General features: G+C 37.7%; 1 protein-coding gene across 4 annotated transcripts in view; it reads left to right on the top strand.

Moving 5' to 3' along the window:
- CEP112 (centrosomal protein 112) overlaps nucleotides 1-16,318 on the top strand; it is a 359,203-nt gene that overhangs the window by 204,926 nt on the left and 137,959 nt on the right. For 3 of the 4 annotated variants that reach the window (XR_012641956.1, XM_074972202.1, XM_074972203.1), the window contains exon 21: nucleotides 9,703-9,933. The exons of the other annotated variant lie outside the window; for it this stretch is intronic. Coding sequence is in view for 2 of the 3 variants with exons in the window: in XM_074972202.1 (XP_074828303.1) it covers nucleotides 9,703-9,933 (231 nt within the window). In the remaining variant the exon portion in view is untranslated. The remainder of the gene's footprint in view (nucleotides 1-9,702; nucleotides 9,934-16,318) is intronic. 4 annotated transcript variants of the gene reach the window in all.

Here is a 16,318-nt window from a genome sequence, read left to right as displayed (position 1 = left end):
GCTGGCATATCTCTGTGCGACCCTGGTGGGTGGGGAGTTGGTTCCATTCACTGCCCCCACCCTCAGCACTGCCCTCACAGCTCTCATTGGCCGGAAACCAGCCAATGGGAGCTGCAGGTGTGGTGCTAGCAGGCACGGGCAGCTCACGGAGACCCCAAGCCCCCTCCCTCCAACCCCTGCTGCGCCGCTGGCCGGGAACCATCTGTGGTAAGCACGTCCTGGCCAGAGCCTGCACCTTGCACCCCCTCCCGCACCCCAACCCCACGTTAGAACCCCCTCCTGCACCCAAACTCCCTCAAAGACCTTGCACCCCAATACCCAGCCCGGAGTCCCCTCCTACACCAAACTCCCTCCCAGAGCCCTCACCCTCTCCTGCACTGCAACACTCTTCACCAGCCCGGAGCTCCCTCCTGCACCCAAGCCCACTCCCAGACCCTGCATCCCCTCAGGTAATGTAGTAGAAATGTGCGGCCCGTGACGACATACTAAAATTCATGGAGTGGCCCCCCTTTGAAAATGATTGCCCATCCCTGAACTAACCTGACACAAAATTTCCTTGGAATTATGTTGAGTGGCTGAGGTTAATGGCTCAAGGCTGTCTCTTGGGCCATCAACTCCTTCCACCTGGTTTTCATTTGTTGTTGCTTTGATAGGTTATTTAGTACCATCATAACTGAAGAGTACAATCTCTCATAGATAGATAAGAAGCTTCAGGATACATAACTGTATTAAAGGGCTCGTCCTATTTTTAGTCCTATTAGAAATTTCTAATTTTACCAGTCACAAGTAAAAGTAGATAATTTCAATTAAAATATGTGGAAGTTTTATTAACTTAGCATAGAAAGTCTTTTAAACACCATCGATTAAAATGGAGATAATAAGTTAATTATGAAGCCATATTGAAAATATGGTATTCAAATCAGTAATTTAAGTTTAATCATTTAACTATTATTAATTCAAAATTGTTTAAACCAAGTGATTTGGAGTTTGAGAAGTTGTGCATTTTCAGAACAGAAACAGAGTGTAGTTTAAACATGTGTGTTCAGATCCTCAGCCTTACTGCAGCCCCTTTGTGTCACTCTCATGGTACAAAAAGGCCACAAACTTAGCTTAACCAGACAACGGAAGATTTCTCTGGCACATGGGAAAGTGCAAGTGTTATAAAACAGCAGTGATCACCCTTGCACCTATTGTTGCAGCCCCAGGGTAGCTGATGTGCCTGGACAGCTACTGTGGCATTATCCATTGAGACTATGGACAGCTGGATGCACTTTAGAGCAGCTCTGAAGCTGCTCTAAGTTGCACAAAGGCCAAATGGCTTTCAGGTGGCTGTAAGATCAAGGAGTCACAAAGATAGTATAAAGTCGCCTTTACCCTTAGCCCCTGAAGTACTGAATGGAGTTCAGCAGGATTCAAGGATTGGGCTCATTGGCCTGGTTCCAAAGGTCCTTATTTAGGTAGAATCCATGCAACAGGAATAAGATTTTTAGTCTTTTTAGCATGACTTAGTGAACCCAGAGTGATAAGTGATAACCGTAGTGATAAGACTTGCTTTATATAAACCAATTTTGGTTTAAACACAAACCAAAGTGATTGCATTTGAAGTTGTTATGGATATACTTTGTATTTACCGATAGCTGCAAACAAATGCCATTTTGTTTTCTTTTTTTAAAAGTTCTCTTGTGCCTGATACATTGCGTGTTTTTTGGTGGTAGTTGAGAACAATGTTACGATGTCTAACTATATCTCAGTACTTAATAAAGCTTTATTTACTAATAAAGCAAATTGAGGCCATTCAACTTGTCATTTTAAACTCCTATTTTCAACTGAAGTCATTTCTGGGGTATTTAGCACTAAATATCTAAAGGTTTGGTACATTGACCAGGACAGACTATTCCATATTCTTCTAGAAGAATGTTGTCCTGTCAGTGGATGTAGCCTGTGCAGTTATGTGCATTAGAACAGCATCATTAGTACGTTGATTACTGACATTTTCCTCTGTCAGATTACAGCCTGTGACTTTGGTCCTGTGGTATGTATTATAGTCCACTTCTTTTCTGCCCTCAAACGCAGGGTTGTTTTGACCTCAGACCTTCTTTTCTTTGGCCATGTTTGATATGCCTTTTACAAACAATCTACTGTGTGATGAGCAGCCCTCTGTCTACCACATCTGTCACTGTGTATCAGAGCACCTTAACAACACTGTAGAAACAAATGAAATATCTCCTCATAGAGTCAGCTGACAATTAGTATATTGAATTGTTTTAATGAATAAGTGAATTTTAATTTTCTTCAAAGTGATACAGCACTGAGCAGGAACAGACACAAAGAGGCAGAAACTATGCATGTAATGTTTCAGCTGGTTGGGTTATACACAAACAACTCTGTGGCAGTCCTCACTTCTGGCCAGTAATACTATTGCTCTTTTGATTCTAGGATGCTCTGAAACAGAGGCCATTAATTAAGATGAATTGACAACATGTTTAACATCTGACCAGGAGAAGGCAAGCAAAGTCTCTGTGAGATAGTCATAGACACAGTAGCAGCAGTTTCTAGAGTTGCAAATCATTATTTTCTCTCTTTCCACCCCTTGTGCTAAGACCTAGTGAGGTTACAGAATTTCAGATGTCAGTTCTGAACTGGAGTCTTTTATATTGTGGTATGATGTGCTAACCTACTCTATATAATAGCTGCTTGTGTTTTTTTATATTGCCTTCCCTTCTAGTAAGCGGATAAAGAAAGGGCTGAATATGTTCAAAGTTGATGTTTTTTGGAATACATTAAATGACATGAAACATAGAGCCTTTATCAGTAGGGTTGATTTAACTTCAAAAGTTATTGATAATTTTTCTAAGAAGATATTTTCTAATTATTACTTTGAACGTTTCTGGCATGTCATATACATCTGACGAAGTGGGTATTCACCCACTAAAGCTTATGCTCCAATATGTCTGTTAGTCTATAAGGTGCCACAGGACTCTTTGCCGATGTGACAAATACTCTGCTAAGCACTGAAGGCTATCTGTACACTTTTTACAAGACCAAATCAGTCACGTCTCATAATCCTCGAACAAAAAAAAAGTTCCAATATTTATAGATAATGTAAAATATACTAATGGATATGTAAAGTACTCTTCAATTCCTTGATGATGAAATTGCAAACTAATAATGTATTTCATTGCTCTTTGATCAGGCCATTGAAATAATATAGTATTTTGAAAGAGATACATTACATACCTTGCATACAGGTACATCACAACAACTTTTAGGTTTTCTAGGTAAGATTTTTCAAAAGTGTTCCGCATTGACTTGATTCTTCTCCTATTGAAGTTAATGGTAAAACTTCCACTCTTTTAAGAAGATCATGCTATATATTTCCAGTTGTTTTACACATGTTTATTTCGTGTTCTCTCCTTCCTTGAGCAGAGTTTAAACAGAAGCATAATGGCCTTATTAGGGCTGTTAATTAATCACAGTTAACTCACGTGATTAACTCAAAAAAATTAATTGCAGTTAAAAAAAATGAATTGTGATTAATTGCACTGTTAAACAATAGAATACCAATTGAAATTTATTAAATATTTTGAATGTTTTTCTACGTTTTCAAATATATCGATTTCAATTACAACACAGAATACAAAGTGTACAGTGCTTGCTTTATATCATATTTTATTACAAATATTTTCACTGTAAAAATTACAAACAAATGAAACAGTACTTTTCAATTCACCTCATACAAATACTGTAGTCCAGTCTCTTTATCATGAAAGTATAACTTACAAATGTCGTTTTTTATTACATAACTGCACTCAAAAACAAAACAATGTAAAATTTTAGAGCTTACAAATCCACTCAATCCTACTTCTTGTTCAGCCACTTGCTAAGAGAAACAGGTTTGTTTACATTACGGGAGATAATGCTGTCCACTTCTTAATTACAATGTCACCTGAAAGTGAGAACAGGTGTTCACATGGCACTGTTGTAGCTGGCGTCACAAGATATTTATGTGCCAGATGCGCTAAAGATTCATATGTCCCTTCATTCGTCAACCACCATTCCAGGGGACATGCTTCCATGCTGATGACGCTCGTTAAAAAAAAGGCTTTAATTAAATTTGTGGCTGACCTCCTTGAGGGAGAATTGTATCTATCTTGCTCTGTTTTACCCGCATTCTGCCATATATTTCATGTTATAGCAGTCTCGGATGATGACCCACCACATGTTTTTCCTTTTAAGAACACTTTCACTGCAAATTTGACAAAATGCAAAGAAGATACCAATGTGAAATTTCTAAAGGTAGTTACAGCACTCGACCCAAGGTTTAAGAATCTGAAGTGCCGTCCAAAATCTTAAAAGTATGAGTTGTGGACCATGCTTTCAGAAGTCTTAAAAGAGCAACACTCTGATGCCTAAACTACAGAACCCAAACCACCAAAAAAGATAATCAACTTTCTGCTGGTGGCATATGACTCACATGATGAAAATGAACATGCATCAGTCCACACTGCTTTGGATCGTTATCAAGCAGAACCCGTCATCAGCATGGACGCATGTCCTGTGGAATGGTGGTTGAAACATCAAGGGACATATGAATCTTTAGCTCATCTGGCATGTAAATATCTTGTGACGCTGGCTACAACAGTGCCATGTGAACGCCTGTTCTCGCTTTCAGGTGACATTGTAGACAAGAAGCAGACAGCATTATCTTCTTCAAATGCAAACAAACTTGTTTGTCTGGCTGAACAAGAAGTAGGACTGATTGGACTTGTAGGCTCTAAATTTTACATGGTTTTATTTTTAAATGCAGAGTTTTTTGTACATAATTCTACATTTGTAAGTTCAACTTTCATGATAAAGAGGTTGCACTACAATACTTATATTAGGTGAATTGAAAAATACTGTTTCTTTTGTTTTTTACAGTGCAAATATTTGTAATCAAAAATAAATCTAAAGTGAGCACTGTACACTTTGTATTCTGTATTGTAATTGAAATCAAAATATTTGAAAATGTAGAAAACATCCAAAAATATTTAAATAAGTGGTATATCTTAATTGTTGTAGTTCTGATAGGAGCTCTAACTACATCCTCTTTACAGTTTGAGCCTTGCAAATAATTCTGTAGGCACAGTTGATCGACATAGGCCTGACCATCTAGGCTAATAGTTTAGAAATTCAGTACTCAGAATATAGGATTTGATCTTAGAATCATAGACTCATAGAAGATTAGGGTTGGAAGAGACCTCAGGAGGTCATCTAGTCCAACCCCCTGCTCAAAGCAGGACCAACCACAACTAAATCTTACAGGCAAACCAAGAGAGAAAACCGTGTGGCTTCAGATTTTAGTTTTGAGGGGTAAGATTTTATAATTGCACTGTTGTTGTTTTTCTGCTGTTGCCAAAGTGAGCCGATTGTGCTGTGTGAATTTTTCCCCTTCATGGTCTTTTGAATGCAGAAAGTGCTGGAGATACCTTTCTCTGTCATTTTAGTTTTTCTTGTTTCTATTAACTTTGGCTAATCTCCTTATGCTTAATATTTGATAATAGTTGATCAAACCATAGTTAAATCTTTCTTAAAGCTGTAAAATTTTGCATTCATTTCCTGGGATAGTTTTAAGATCCGTGTGTTTGCATGAGTCTCTCTCTCTCTCATAGCAAGTGGTTCTCTTGTAATCCAGTACTGCCAGTAACTGTTGATGTGAGAGAGAAAGAGCCCCAGCTTGAGGATGTGGGTTGCTTTAAGGCAACTGGGGGAACACAGACAGTTCTTGTCAATCTAAGATTTCTGAGTCAGTTTGGAGAGATTAGATGTTTCTTTAAATCATCTTACTAGTAGTGACACTGCACCAAAAATCTCCTCTAATCTAATTAATTTCTCTGCCTCATCCGCGTCTCCAGTTTTTTGTGCTGCTAGACCCAAATCTGCTTTTGTCATCTCTTCGATCCAATGTTAATGCTCCTTCGCATATTAACTACCATTACTTTCCCTGTAGAACAAAAAGTTTGTTTTGTGCCACTAAGTTGGCTGATGCCTTTATTTCCGAATGATCGGATATAGGACCGCGTGGTACAGGGAACAATCACACATGACACTGGAACTCGCCAGGCCTCCATTTTGGCTCCAAGTATGTTTTATGAATATATTTTCATTGGAATCCACCAGGTTAGCCTTGGCTTCTAATCCTACACACTTTCTTGTTTTTTAGGAGCTGTTTGAAAGATGTAATGTTTTAAAGGTTTTTCTTTGTTTGTTTTTAAGGGGAAAAAAGTAATACATTGAGATAATCAATAAAATTCCAGGCAGGCCTTATAATAGAGCAGTGCATTTAAAAATAAACATTGCATATGTCTATCAAGAACTCAAAGACCAAACTCCTATAGAAATGAAAACCAACTATTTTGGTCAATGTAACATTTCTTAATTCAAATAAAAGCCAGTTACTCTGTTAAAATTTAGCTTTAGCTCAAAGCCATAATGATTTTCTGAAATAATTATAAATGGCATATGATAGATTGTACACTGTTTTAGTATGTATACAAATTTAATTTTAAAAAGTTAACCATATACAGAGGAAAAGAACAGAAAAGGATGCAGATTGCATTATATTGATCATGTGTTTGAAATAATGCTGATGTAGTTAACGTGTAGCTAGTAGGTCATATTTTTGCAAACAGATAATGTACTTTCTACACACACGCGCGTGCGCGATGTATTTTTTCTCTCCACACATGCGCAGAAAATTTATAACTTTGACATATGGTATAATTCAATGAATAATCAAGAAAGTGTGTAAACAAAAAACGGTCTTGAATAACAACTTTCCAAGAAAGGTTAATACTTATATTAGCATAATGAATTTGGAGGCGTACACCAATGCACAATGCAGTATTTACGATGTAATTATCAACTTTGGATAGAAATGTACTCAGATTGTCTAGTACTTTTGTGAATGAAGCATTTCCTTTTTCTTCAGAGTTTGCTACATGCTAACATAGTGCTCAGATATTATGAAAGAATGTTAAACATAATTTATTTAGATGATTGTAGATACTACAGTATAAACATGTAACATACACACACCTTTTGGGAATTAAGTACTTGAAAAGTAATAGAGATCTAAAAGAAATAACTGGCATTCCAAGCCATTCAGAATTTGTTTGGACAGTTCATAATACAATCTTGTTATGAAGCTTCTCACCAAACTTTAGCTGTAGAATCTTGAATTCAAATAGATAATTTCAAGATGATTACAGTAAGTCTATTTGTACTTTTCACACTGAAAAATCATAGTAATATACATTCTTACATTCTGAGGGGCTGGGAAAGAGTGGGATTGTTGAAAAAACAACTGAAGAATGTGTAAGAAATTGTAAATCTAAAGTAGCAACTCCTACCGTAACTTATACCTTCAGCCACTCCCAAGTGTAAGTTAGAACAATTTAGACCCCTAAAGCCTACTTACAGACATATAACCTGCACCCTTTGTATGTCACATCTGAATTTGACCCCAAACATTAGTTAAATAAGTTACGTATAAGGTTTCAGAGTAACAGCCGTGTTAGTCTGTATTCGCAAAAAGAAAAGGAGTACTTGTGGCACCTTAGAGACTAACCAATTTATTTGAGCATAAGCTTTCGTGAGCTACAGCTCACTTCATCGGATGCATCCGATGTGAGCTGTAGCTCACGAAAGCTTATATTCAAATAAATTGGTTAGTCTCTAAGGTGCCACAAGTACTCCTTTTCTTTTTACGTATAAGGGGTGCATATTAAATGCCTCCCAGTAAATACTACAAGACTATTAGTACTGTGGCTTTGTAATTTCCATCTTCTGAATGCCAGAGCTGCGCAAAGCCTAAATCCTGGGCTGTAAGGACTGTGTTATAATCAGGGTAGTCTGTTATTGCATATGAGGACCTTTCTTTTGTAAAATTTTCAAATGCACCTAATAGGACTTAGGCTCCTAAGTCACTCTGCTACTTTTGAAAAAGTTATCCCTTGCCTGAGACATGGTTAGAAGAGTCTTGGCAGTTCATCAACCTCTGTCATCTGTTGTTGTGCATTCTTAAAATCTAACCAAGATTTGGAGATGCATGGGAATGAATTGGCTGGGAATGAATCTGGCCATGATGGAAGTGTTGCTGCTAGTTTGGGGAATTCACAGAGAAAAGAAAGACTGCGCCTGCACCTTTATCAATGTAGTTCTGAGCCTTGGGGTTTTGTTAAATTCTTCATGGCTTCTTAGTATGTAGATAATGATGGTCCTGTGTAGTGTCTTCTTCTATTAGCAGTTGGTCAGGGGACAGTCATTTTTCCTCTCAAATGCAGACCCATGTCTTTGCCATCTCCGGGCTGGATTACAATAATGCACTCTCTTGTATGTGGCCCTTGAGGAACCTTTAGGTGCTTCATCTTGTTCAGAACACAATGGCTTGTCTTCAAATTGAGGAAAGTCAATATGCTTAGCTACATTGTCTGCACTGTCTACCTGTTCATTTCAGTTTTGGGCCTTGATGACCATGCTGTAAGTCTTAGAAGGGCTAGAGCCCTGTTGTTTAAGTGTCTGTGTTCTTTCATGACAACTGGAGTCTGTTGGGTTGTCTTGCCTCTCAGTGCCTGGAAATCAGTGGCAGAGTTCTTACAGTTAATGCTCCTTTTTCAAACTTACTTTTCATCAGAACTCAAATTTACCAAGCTTCATATCATACACGAAAGCTGCTTTGGTCAGTCATGATTTTGACTGAGCGTTATTTTGTTTTTGATATCTACCTTTTTTTGTTGTTCTTCTTCTCTTGGATTGGATGTCTTTAACGAGGGTGGTTTTATGAATGGTAGGACTGTTATATTTAGTTTTGAGCTCAGTATTTTTCTATTAATTGCGCTGCCCTTGCTAACCTTTGTCATGAGCACTTTATCAGATCATAACTAAATCTAGAATACTATCCAGGTCCATCTTCCTCCAATTTCTTTGCCAAAGACTGTCAGTTTCAAATTGATACAAGTTATTGTCATTTTTAGATGCTCTGCCCTAGCCAGGAATATGGTTTACACTCAGTAGCTATCAGCTATAAGTGATTTTCATTTATGGTGGGTGAAGTACTGGTTGACCCAAATCCTGTTAATACAGAAAAATCTTTTTTTAACATACACTAAAAAAAATTGCCTTGGGCATCACATGTTTGTATCCTCTAGCTGCCTGACAGGTTCACAAACAGTGTTAGCTAGCCCTGGATCTGCATCTTGTGTGTGCAGACTTTACTGAAGAAGTGTCTAAAGGAGGGATTTTAATAAGGAGAGGGCAGGAGCTTGGCACACTGAGATTGAGAGGAAATAGTATAGGAGAAGATACAAAGCCAGGACTGGAAGAATGAACAAAATGAATGGTAAAGTTGATTCTCTGGTGGAGTGAAAGGGAGGGCGAGTGGGTACTAAGTTTGGAACTCTACCTTGGCCCTCAAGCAGGCTTTTCTTGCTGGCTGCTGTGGCATTGTTGCCTCCATCCAAACTTTGGCCAGAAGGAAGCTTTTCCCATTTGTGTGAGAAGGCAAAGGCAGGGTAAAAGAGAGAAAGAGAATGCTAAAGTGCAGATCAATTCTGATGGGAGGGGAGAAAGGGAATTCTACTAGCTTGTTCCCTATCCTAGCTGACAGTCTGATCAGAGAAGTCATACGAGAAGTGTTTTTCCATTATTTTTTTTTAATTTAAGATTATCCATGATATGGAGGCCCAAATCCACAAGCTGAGAGAAGAGCTTATTCAGGTAAATGCTCAGCGGAAGCAACAGTTGGTAGAGCTTAGTCTTCTGCGGGAAGAAGAAAAGCAGCGGGCTGCTCGGGATCACGAGACTGCAGTGAATAAGCTTAAAGCAGAGTCGGAAAAGATGGCCTTAGAGCTGAAAAGGACACATGCTGCAGAGACAGAGATGACATTGGAAAAGGTAAGAGATTCACATGATATTACTACACAAACCTGGTTAGGTCATAGCAAGTGAGGGACAATGTGTCTGAAGTGACGCACACTATAACAAATTATACAAATCAATAACAGTTGTGACGTCACTTAAATAAAGGAAACTGCTACCTATCAGAATTTGTCAAGTCCTATGGCATTCAGGGCTGGAGGGGCTCAGAGTTTTGAGGTCCTTGAATGAAAGGCTTCTATGATAACAAAATGCTGATTTCATGATGATAATTACTATTATTTTGACTAGACTTCTTCCCCAGCAGAGTGCCACACTCTAACAGAAGTAGCAGTAGGATCAGAACACCAATCTAGTATACAGTAGTTTAAGGAGAGGGAAATGGTAGACCAGAATAACAGCATGATTTGAAATGCAGCTTCAATCCAGGATGGGGTTTATCACTTCTCCTTGATTAGGACGGGGTTGACAAGGGAGATCCTACTTTATTAATCCATGTACTTTGCTCTGTCAAAATACAGTTTAAGGGGAGATCAATTTTGTGGGGTGGGGAGGAGGGAAGGTTGGGTAGAGGTGCATGAAATGTTTAAGTATGTGGATTAATGTTTTAAAACACACTGGTGCTTTCTCCCACCTTATGCTCAACCAGTTCATTCACAGTATGACTCAGTGTATGGATGTTTTTGGCTGAATGTTGACTCCTTTTTATAGGGTTCACTTTCATTCAGCATTGGGTAGGTGTTTTTGATACAAATCAGCAAGATTTGGAATACTTAAGGAAAGGAACACAAAGAAATGCAATCTGATAGAAGTGTGGAAACCTCACGGCTATGTGATTTAGAAATAAAAATGGTTAATTATATGTTATGATACTAATATTTTAGAAAATTGTATTCAACAATCTCTGGACATTTTAAATAATGTAATGCTTAAAAAGATGGTATTTTGAATTTCCTCAATATCATTTTACAAATTCTTTTTAAAATTGCTATGTACGTTTCTCCATTTCCTGTCCTTTGGATGTATTTATGTGATCGCTTACCAGTGTTGTCAGTTAACATCATCACCATTTCCCTTAGGATGTTGGTTCGTTGGCACTAAGGAACTTACATATACATATTTCAGCTTTCCTTGTATCCATTTACTCATCTGAGATTGGATCCAACCTCTATGTCCTGGGTGAAATCTAAACTGTTCATGGGAGTGGTCCAGTTTGTTTGGTGCTGCACAGACTGAATCACACATCTTGTAGGTATTCAGTTCACAGTACTGGTGACTGTACTGCCAAATTAAAGCAAAATCTTTCATATCTTTTGCCAGTATGTAGTCATAAGAACCAAGTCAGAAAATATATATTGCTAGATATTTAAGTATACATAGCAGTAACATTGAAGTCTGAGATTTTCAAAGGAGAGAAGCTAGGTGACCAAGTTTCACTGGGATATGGGTGACTAGCTTCTTTAAGCTCCTTTGCACATCCCAGCCTAAATATAGAGCCTGATCCTGCAAACAGTTATGCATGTGAGTAACTTCATTCAGGTCCATTGCAGTCAATCTGACTATTCATATGATTAAAGTTATTCATGTGCATGTTTGTAGGATTAAGTGTTTAATGCAGATGGAGTAGTAACTAATGAGCCTGGCCTTTTAAATAACTATGGCTCTGTTCCTTTAAACACTTGTGTACGTGCTTAACTTTTCTACTGTGAGTAATCTCACTAAATTGTCACTTATTTGTGGTAGTATTGTTAAGCTTGTTGATAAGGGTTTGCAAGATCAGAGTCTTATTCTGTAATGAGGTTTGTTTTTTTCTTGTTTTAAAAATATCACCATTATTGGATTCTTATTTAGTAGGAATAAATTCTTACCTAGGCTGCTGCAGCTTTTAATGGCGTAATCAGCATACAGTTATCTAGAAAAGATCACAAGCCTTTAAATTTTATTTTATCATATTTTCAGTTCCTTAGAAAAGAAAAGAATTGTCATCAAAGGACATGTTTAAACATTGTGCTAAACTAAAATGAAAACTACTTGAAGTTTAAAATAGGCCATGTGTGTATGTAAGCATACAGTTGTTTTAAATATTTTAACATGTATTAGTGTGATAAATTCCACATTTTATTACAAAATGATATGCAGCAACAAAAAATAAGACTATGCATATACCATTCAAACAGTCTTTTTGTTATATTGACATTTCATTTACCTGCATCAGGTTCTTGGTCTGTAATTTTAAACAGCATTCTGAGGATTATGTTGGAAATCTGCCAGCCTGAAGCCATTAAATGGCTATGATCAACAATTCAGAATCTTTTTTGAATTTAAGGAAAGCTCCACTTGGCATAATTATTTAAAGCCAAGGTCACAGAAAGTATTTAAACCTTTGAAATTCATAATTAAAGGATTAATATTAACTCATGAAGACGTTGTCATTTTTGCTTAAAAATGGAATTTGAATCTCAATTATTTTCTTTCTTTGATCTTTTTTTACATTAATAGTATAGCAAAAGAAAAAAAGTTAACTTCTTTACATCCCCAAATTAAAGTTACAAATAATCCTTAAACACTTCAGAGGAAAATATATTTAATAGTCTTGAATCACCATTACTGTCAAAAATATTCTTTTTAAACTTTCAGTTGAATTTTTTTCATTTTCCAAGTAAAATTACATGAAGACGTTTCTAATTTTAATTTATATTAGATGGTATTAAATTTTAAGGGAATATTTTTATCATTTAGCCTATTTCTTCATTTCTGATTTATGATCGGGAGATAATGTGCTCGGGGCGGGGGGAAACAAAGACCAAAATTATTTTTTGAGGAAAAGAAGTTTTGCATATTCCTGTGCAAGCAACCATGAACTACCTCTACTCATTCCTACCCTATTTCACCTCTTTGCACATCTCCCAGGCTCAGGGCTCTGCAAAGAGGCCACCAGGTCCCAAAGGAGTTTGGAGGAGATCTCCATTTTCAGCTGAAAAGTGAAAATGATAGTGTTTACTGAACTGAAATGAAATTTTGACACAATTGAAGTCAAGTGGGGGTTTGGGATTGGAGATGTTTTTATAAAAGAAAAGAAAAACAACTTTAATAATAGCCCACATGCTGCTTCTTTTAAAAAGTAACTTTTCTTCTGAGGCTTTGAATTTTTTAGCAAATCTTGTTACCTTTAAGTTGTTACGGAAGAAAATGAAAGGAAAGTTTGTTTGTTTTTGTTCATGTTTTGTCTTCTAAGGTTTATGTTCTTCCATTTACTTGATTATATATGGTGCCAGGAACTGCTAGGTGAACCTCAGAAGATTTCGTGGGTCTGGTTTTGGTTTGGAAAAGATCATATGAACATCCAAACTGTCAGAGGCTCATTCCTTTCCTAGGTGAAGGTATTCATTCCCATGTGGCCTTATATTCTGTGCAATATTGATTTCTGTGTGTGTTGGTTTCAGGGGTTTATGGATTGGCACTTACCTGATCAGGATCACAATAGGAAAAGTTTTCTAAAATTTCAGTGAAGAAGACCTTAAAGAAGAAAGAGAATTTATCGAGGCATTTCATTCACATACTTTTGCTTTCTCAGTAACGATGCAGAATGGGGAAAAAAGGGTCTGAGAGAATAAGCTTTATTGATAGCACCCTGCTCATGAGAATGAACAGATGTGATCCCTTGTAATGAAACATGTGGGATTAATTTGATGTTGCTTGCTACCAGGAAGATTTTCATGTAAAAGAGATGTTACGTTCTTTATTTTTCAGGCTCCTCTTGCGGATGGATGATTAATCGATACTTAAGGTCCATTGAACTTTGTATTGCAAATTGCCAGGCTGGGAATTAATGAGATGTTACTGTTCAAACCAGACATGGATGGTAAACTTAAACAAGCAGGGGATTTTGCCAGTTTCCAATTTTGCCAGTTTCTCTGTATTGATTAAATGGGGGGTGATGATGGCACTTTATTAGCATAGAGAAGGTCTAAATACAGATTATATTAGTTTGTACATGGCAGGCCCTTATATGTAATTCTGATTATGTGTTTTTTTTAAATGATGCCCTCTATATAATTAAGTAAACATGTTTTAGTTTGTTCGGGCTGTATGGATTTTGGTATTTCTATTACTCAGAGTCACATACAGTCTCATCTTACCTTCCAAGATAAAGAAATTAATATTTTAATTTCAGTGTATTTTAGAAGTATTTAATTCACGATTAGAGTATTTTAGCCACTGATGACTATAAGGTTGCTCAGGAATAGTACTTAAGTGAAATTTTAAACGTGGGAAGCTGACAGTAACTATCTGTTTATAATTATTTCATCTTAAAATTAGATTAATCAATAGGAAGGATAAAATATTGTGCTTCCTGGAAAAAGTCCTTATCGGCAGCCAGATGAAACTGTGTAACCCACATTGTAAAGAAAAGAAACAAGTCACCTGTTATGGAACAAAAAAGGAAAAAAAAGTTCATAATTTTCCACTGACCTTACTCTGTAGCTGGCATTATTTTCATGTAACCCCGCTGTGAAGTGTTTTTCCGAAACCTGAGCTACTAGAGATGTAAATGTTTTGGAACTGGCTTACCATCTCTATCCCAGAGAAATCACAGCTCTGTTTGACATTTCCATGCCTGTTCTCTTTGGGGGAAATTCTGCTCTATGCACTATTAAAAGCACTGAATAGGGTGCTTTGCATTGCCTGGGGTTTCCTGTCAGTGTGTCTGCTGCAGCACCCTCCATCTCTGCTCTTTCCTCTGTAACTGGCTCGTTCTACTGATCATTGTGAAGGAGTCGAGAATAGCATAGCTGAAGTCGACGTATCTTAGATAGACTTAGAATCACTTACTTGGCGTCCTTGCGGCGCGGGATCGACGGCCGCCGCTCCCCCGTTGACTCCGCTTCCGCCTCTCACCCTGGTGGAGTTCCAGAGTCGACGGCAGAGCGATCAGGGATCGATTTATCGCATCTACACTAGACGATCCCCGATAGAGCAATCACTACCCACCGATCCGGCAGGTAGTGTAGACGTGGCCTAAATCTGTAAAACCCCAGCACAGTAAGAGGAGGAGGAGTAGCAACTTGTATCCCCTCTGCTTGCGCACATCTGTGGAGTAGCTGGTCAGAATCAGGCCCTTTCTGAGGCTCTTTTGTTATATTTATTCTTGCCTGAAGATGCTCTAAAATATTTTAATTATGTAATTTACTTTTATTCTATTAAATTGAAAAGAGATTTTTAATACCCTTTTTGTGCTCTTGCTAATTTGGGATCTGATCCTGTGAACCCTTACTCATACAAGTAGTAATATTGAAGACAATGGTGTAAAAATAGATTTTCAGGCTTGAGCACTTAGTTATATGGGCCTTTTCCCCACAAGATTCTGAAAGTCCTGTTCACTGCAGGGGTTAAACTGCAGTTGATCATTGCAGAGCTGCACAAGTTAAGGGGAGGACACATGAACTTCTGCTCGTCCCCTTCCCGCTGGGTGAGTAGGAGCAGTCGTGAGTTCAGTCCCTTACTATCCTGAGAGCATGAGTGTAACCATGCAAAAAGGACCAGGCGTAGGCTCACACTGTTCCTTCCTAAAGGTTTCAGAGTAACAGCCGTGTTAGTCTGTATTCGCAAAAAGAAAAGGAGTACTTGTGGCACCTTAGAGACTAACCAATTTATTTATCTCATGCTCAGATAAATTGGTTAGTCTCTAAGGTGCCACAAGTACTCCTTTCCTTCCTAAAGGGGGACTGAAGCAGGTGAGCTTCCCAGTAGCTTCTGTTGGGGCACCTCTAACACAGGCCTTTGCATAATAGGCACAATCTAACCATATAGATAATGGATTACTGAAATTCAGCCACCTCTGAGGTGAAAGGTGGCAGCCATTTATCAATGCACAACACCACCATAATAGTTCAGGACAGAAAGTGTTACTGCAGTTAGAATCTGAATAGCCATGTTTCACATAAATCAGGCAAGGAGTCCAAGACATTAGCATGGAGAGCTGAAATGGTCACTTGCTTGTCATGTCCTTGTGGCTTCATTTATTTTCATGACATTCATTGTTACACTCAAACATAACACAACCTGAAAGATTACCCAAATTTCTGTAATCAAAAGTAATGAAAGATTGTTTCTGGGAAGTGGACCATTTCAATTGTACTGATTTGATTAAAAAATTAAACAGCTCCGCCACCCAGCAGACACAGTTTTAAGGTACAGATTTTATTTGCTTCCTCTTGAACATATTTTATGTGTCAGTTCATTATATTATTATAGTATATGATGACTGTTTTGCATTGTAAATTACACCCACGTATGAAAAATATTCGACATGGGGTGTTTAAAAATAAATACATTAGAGATGCTTACTACCGTCGTGTGGGCTGCACTAATGACTAATTTCAACAATAGGGTGACAGATGTT

Source organism: Natator depressus, chromosome 14, assembly GCF_965152275.1.
Source record: "Natator depressus isolate rNatDep1 chromosome 14, rNatDep2.hap1, whole genome shotgun sequence".
Classification (NCBI taxonomy): Eukaryota; Metazoa; Chordata; order Testudines; family Cheloniidae; genus Natator; species Natator depressus.
This window is presented reverse-complemented; position numbering and strand designations above follow the sequence as displayed.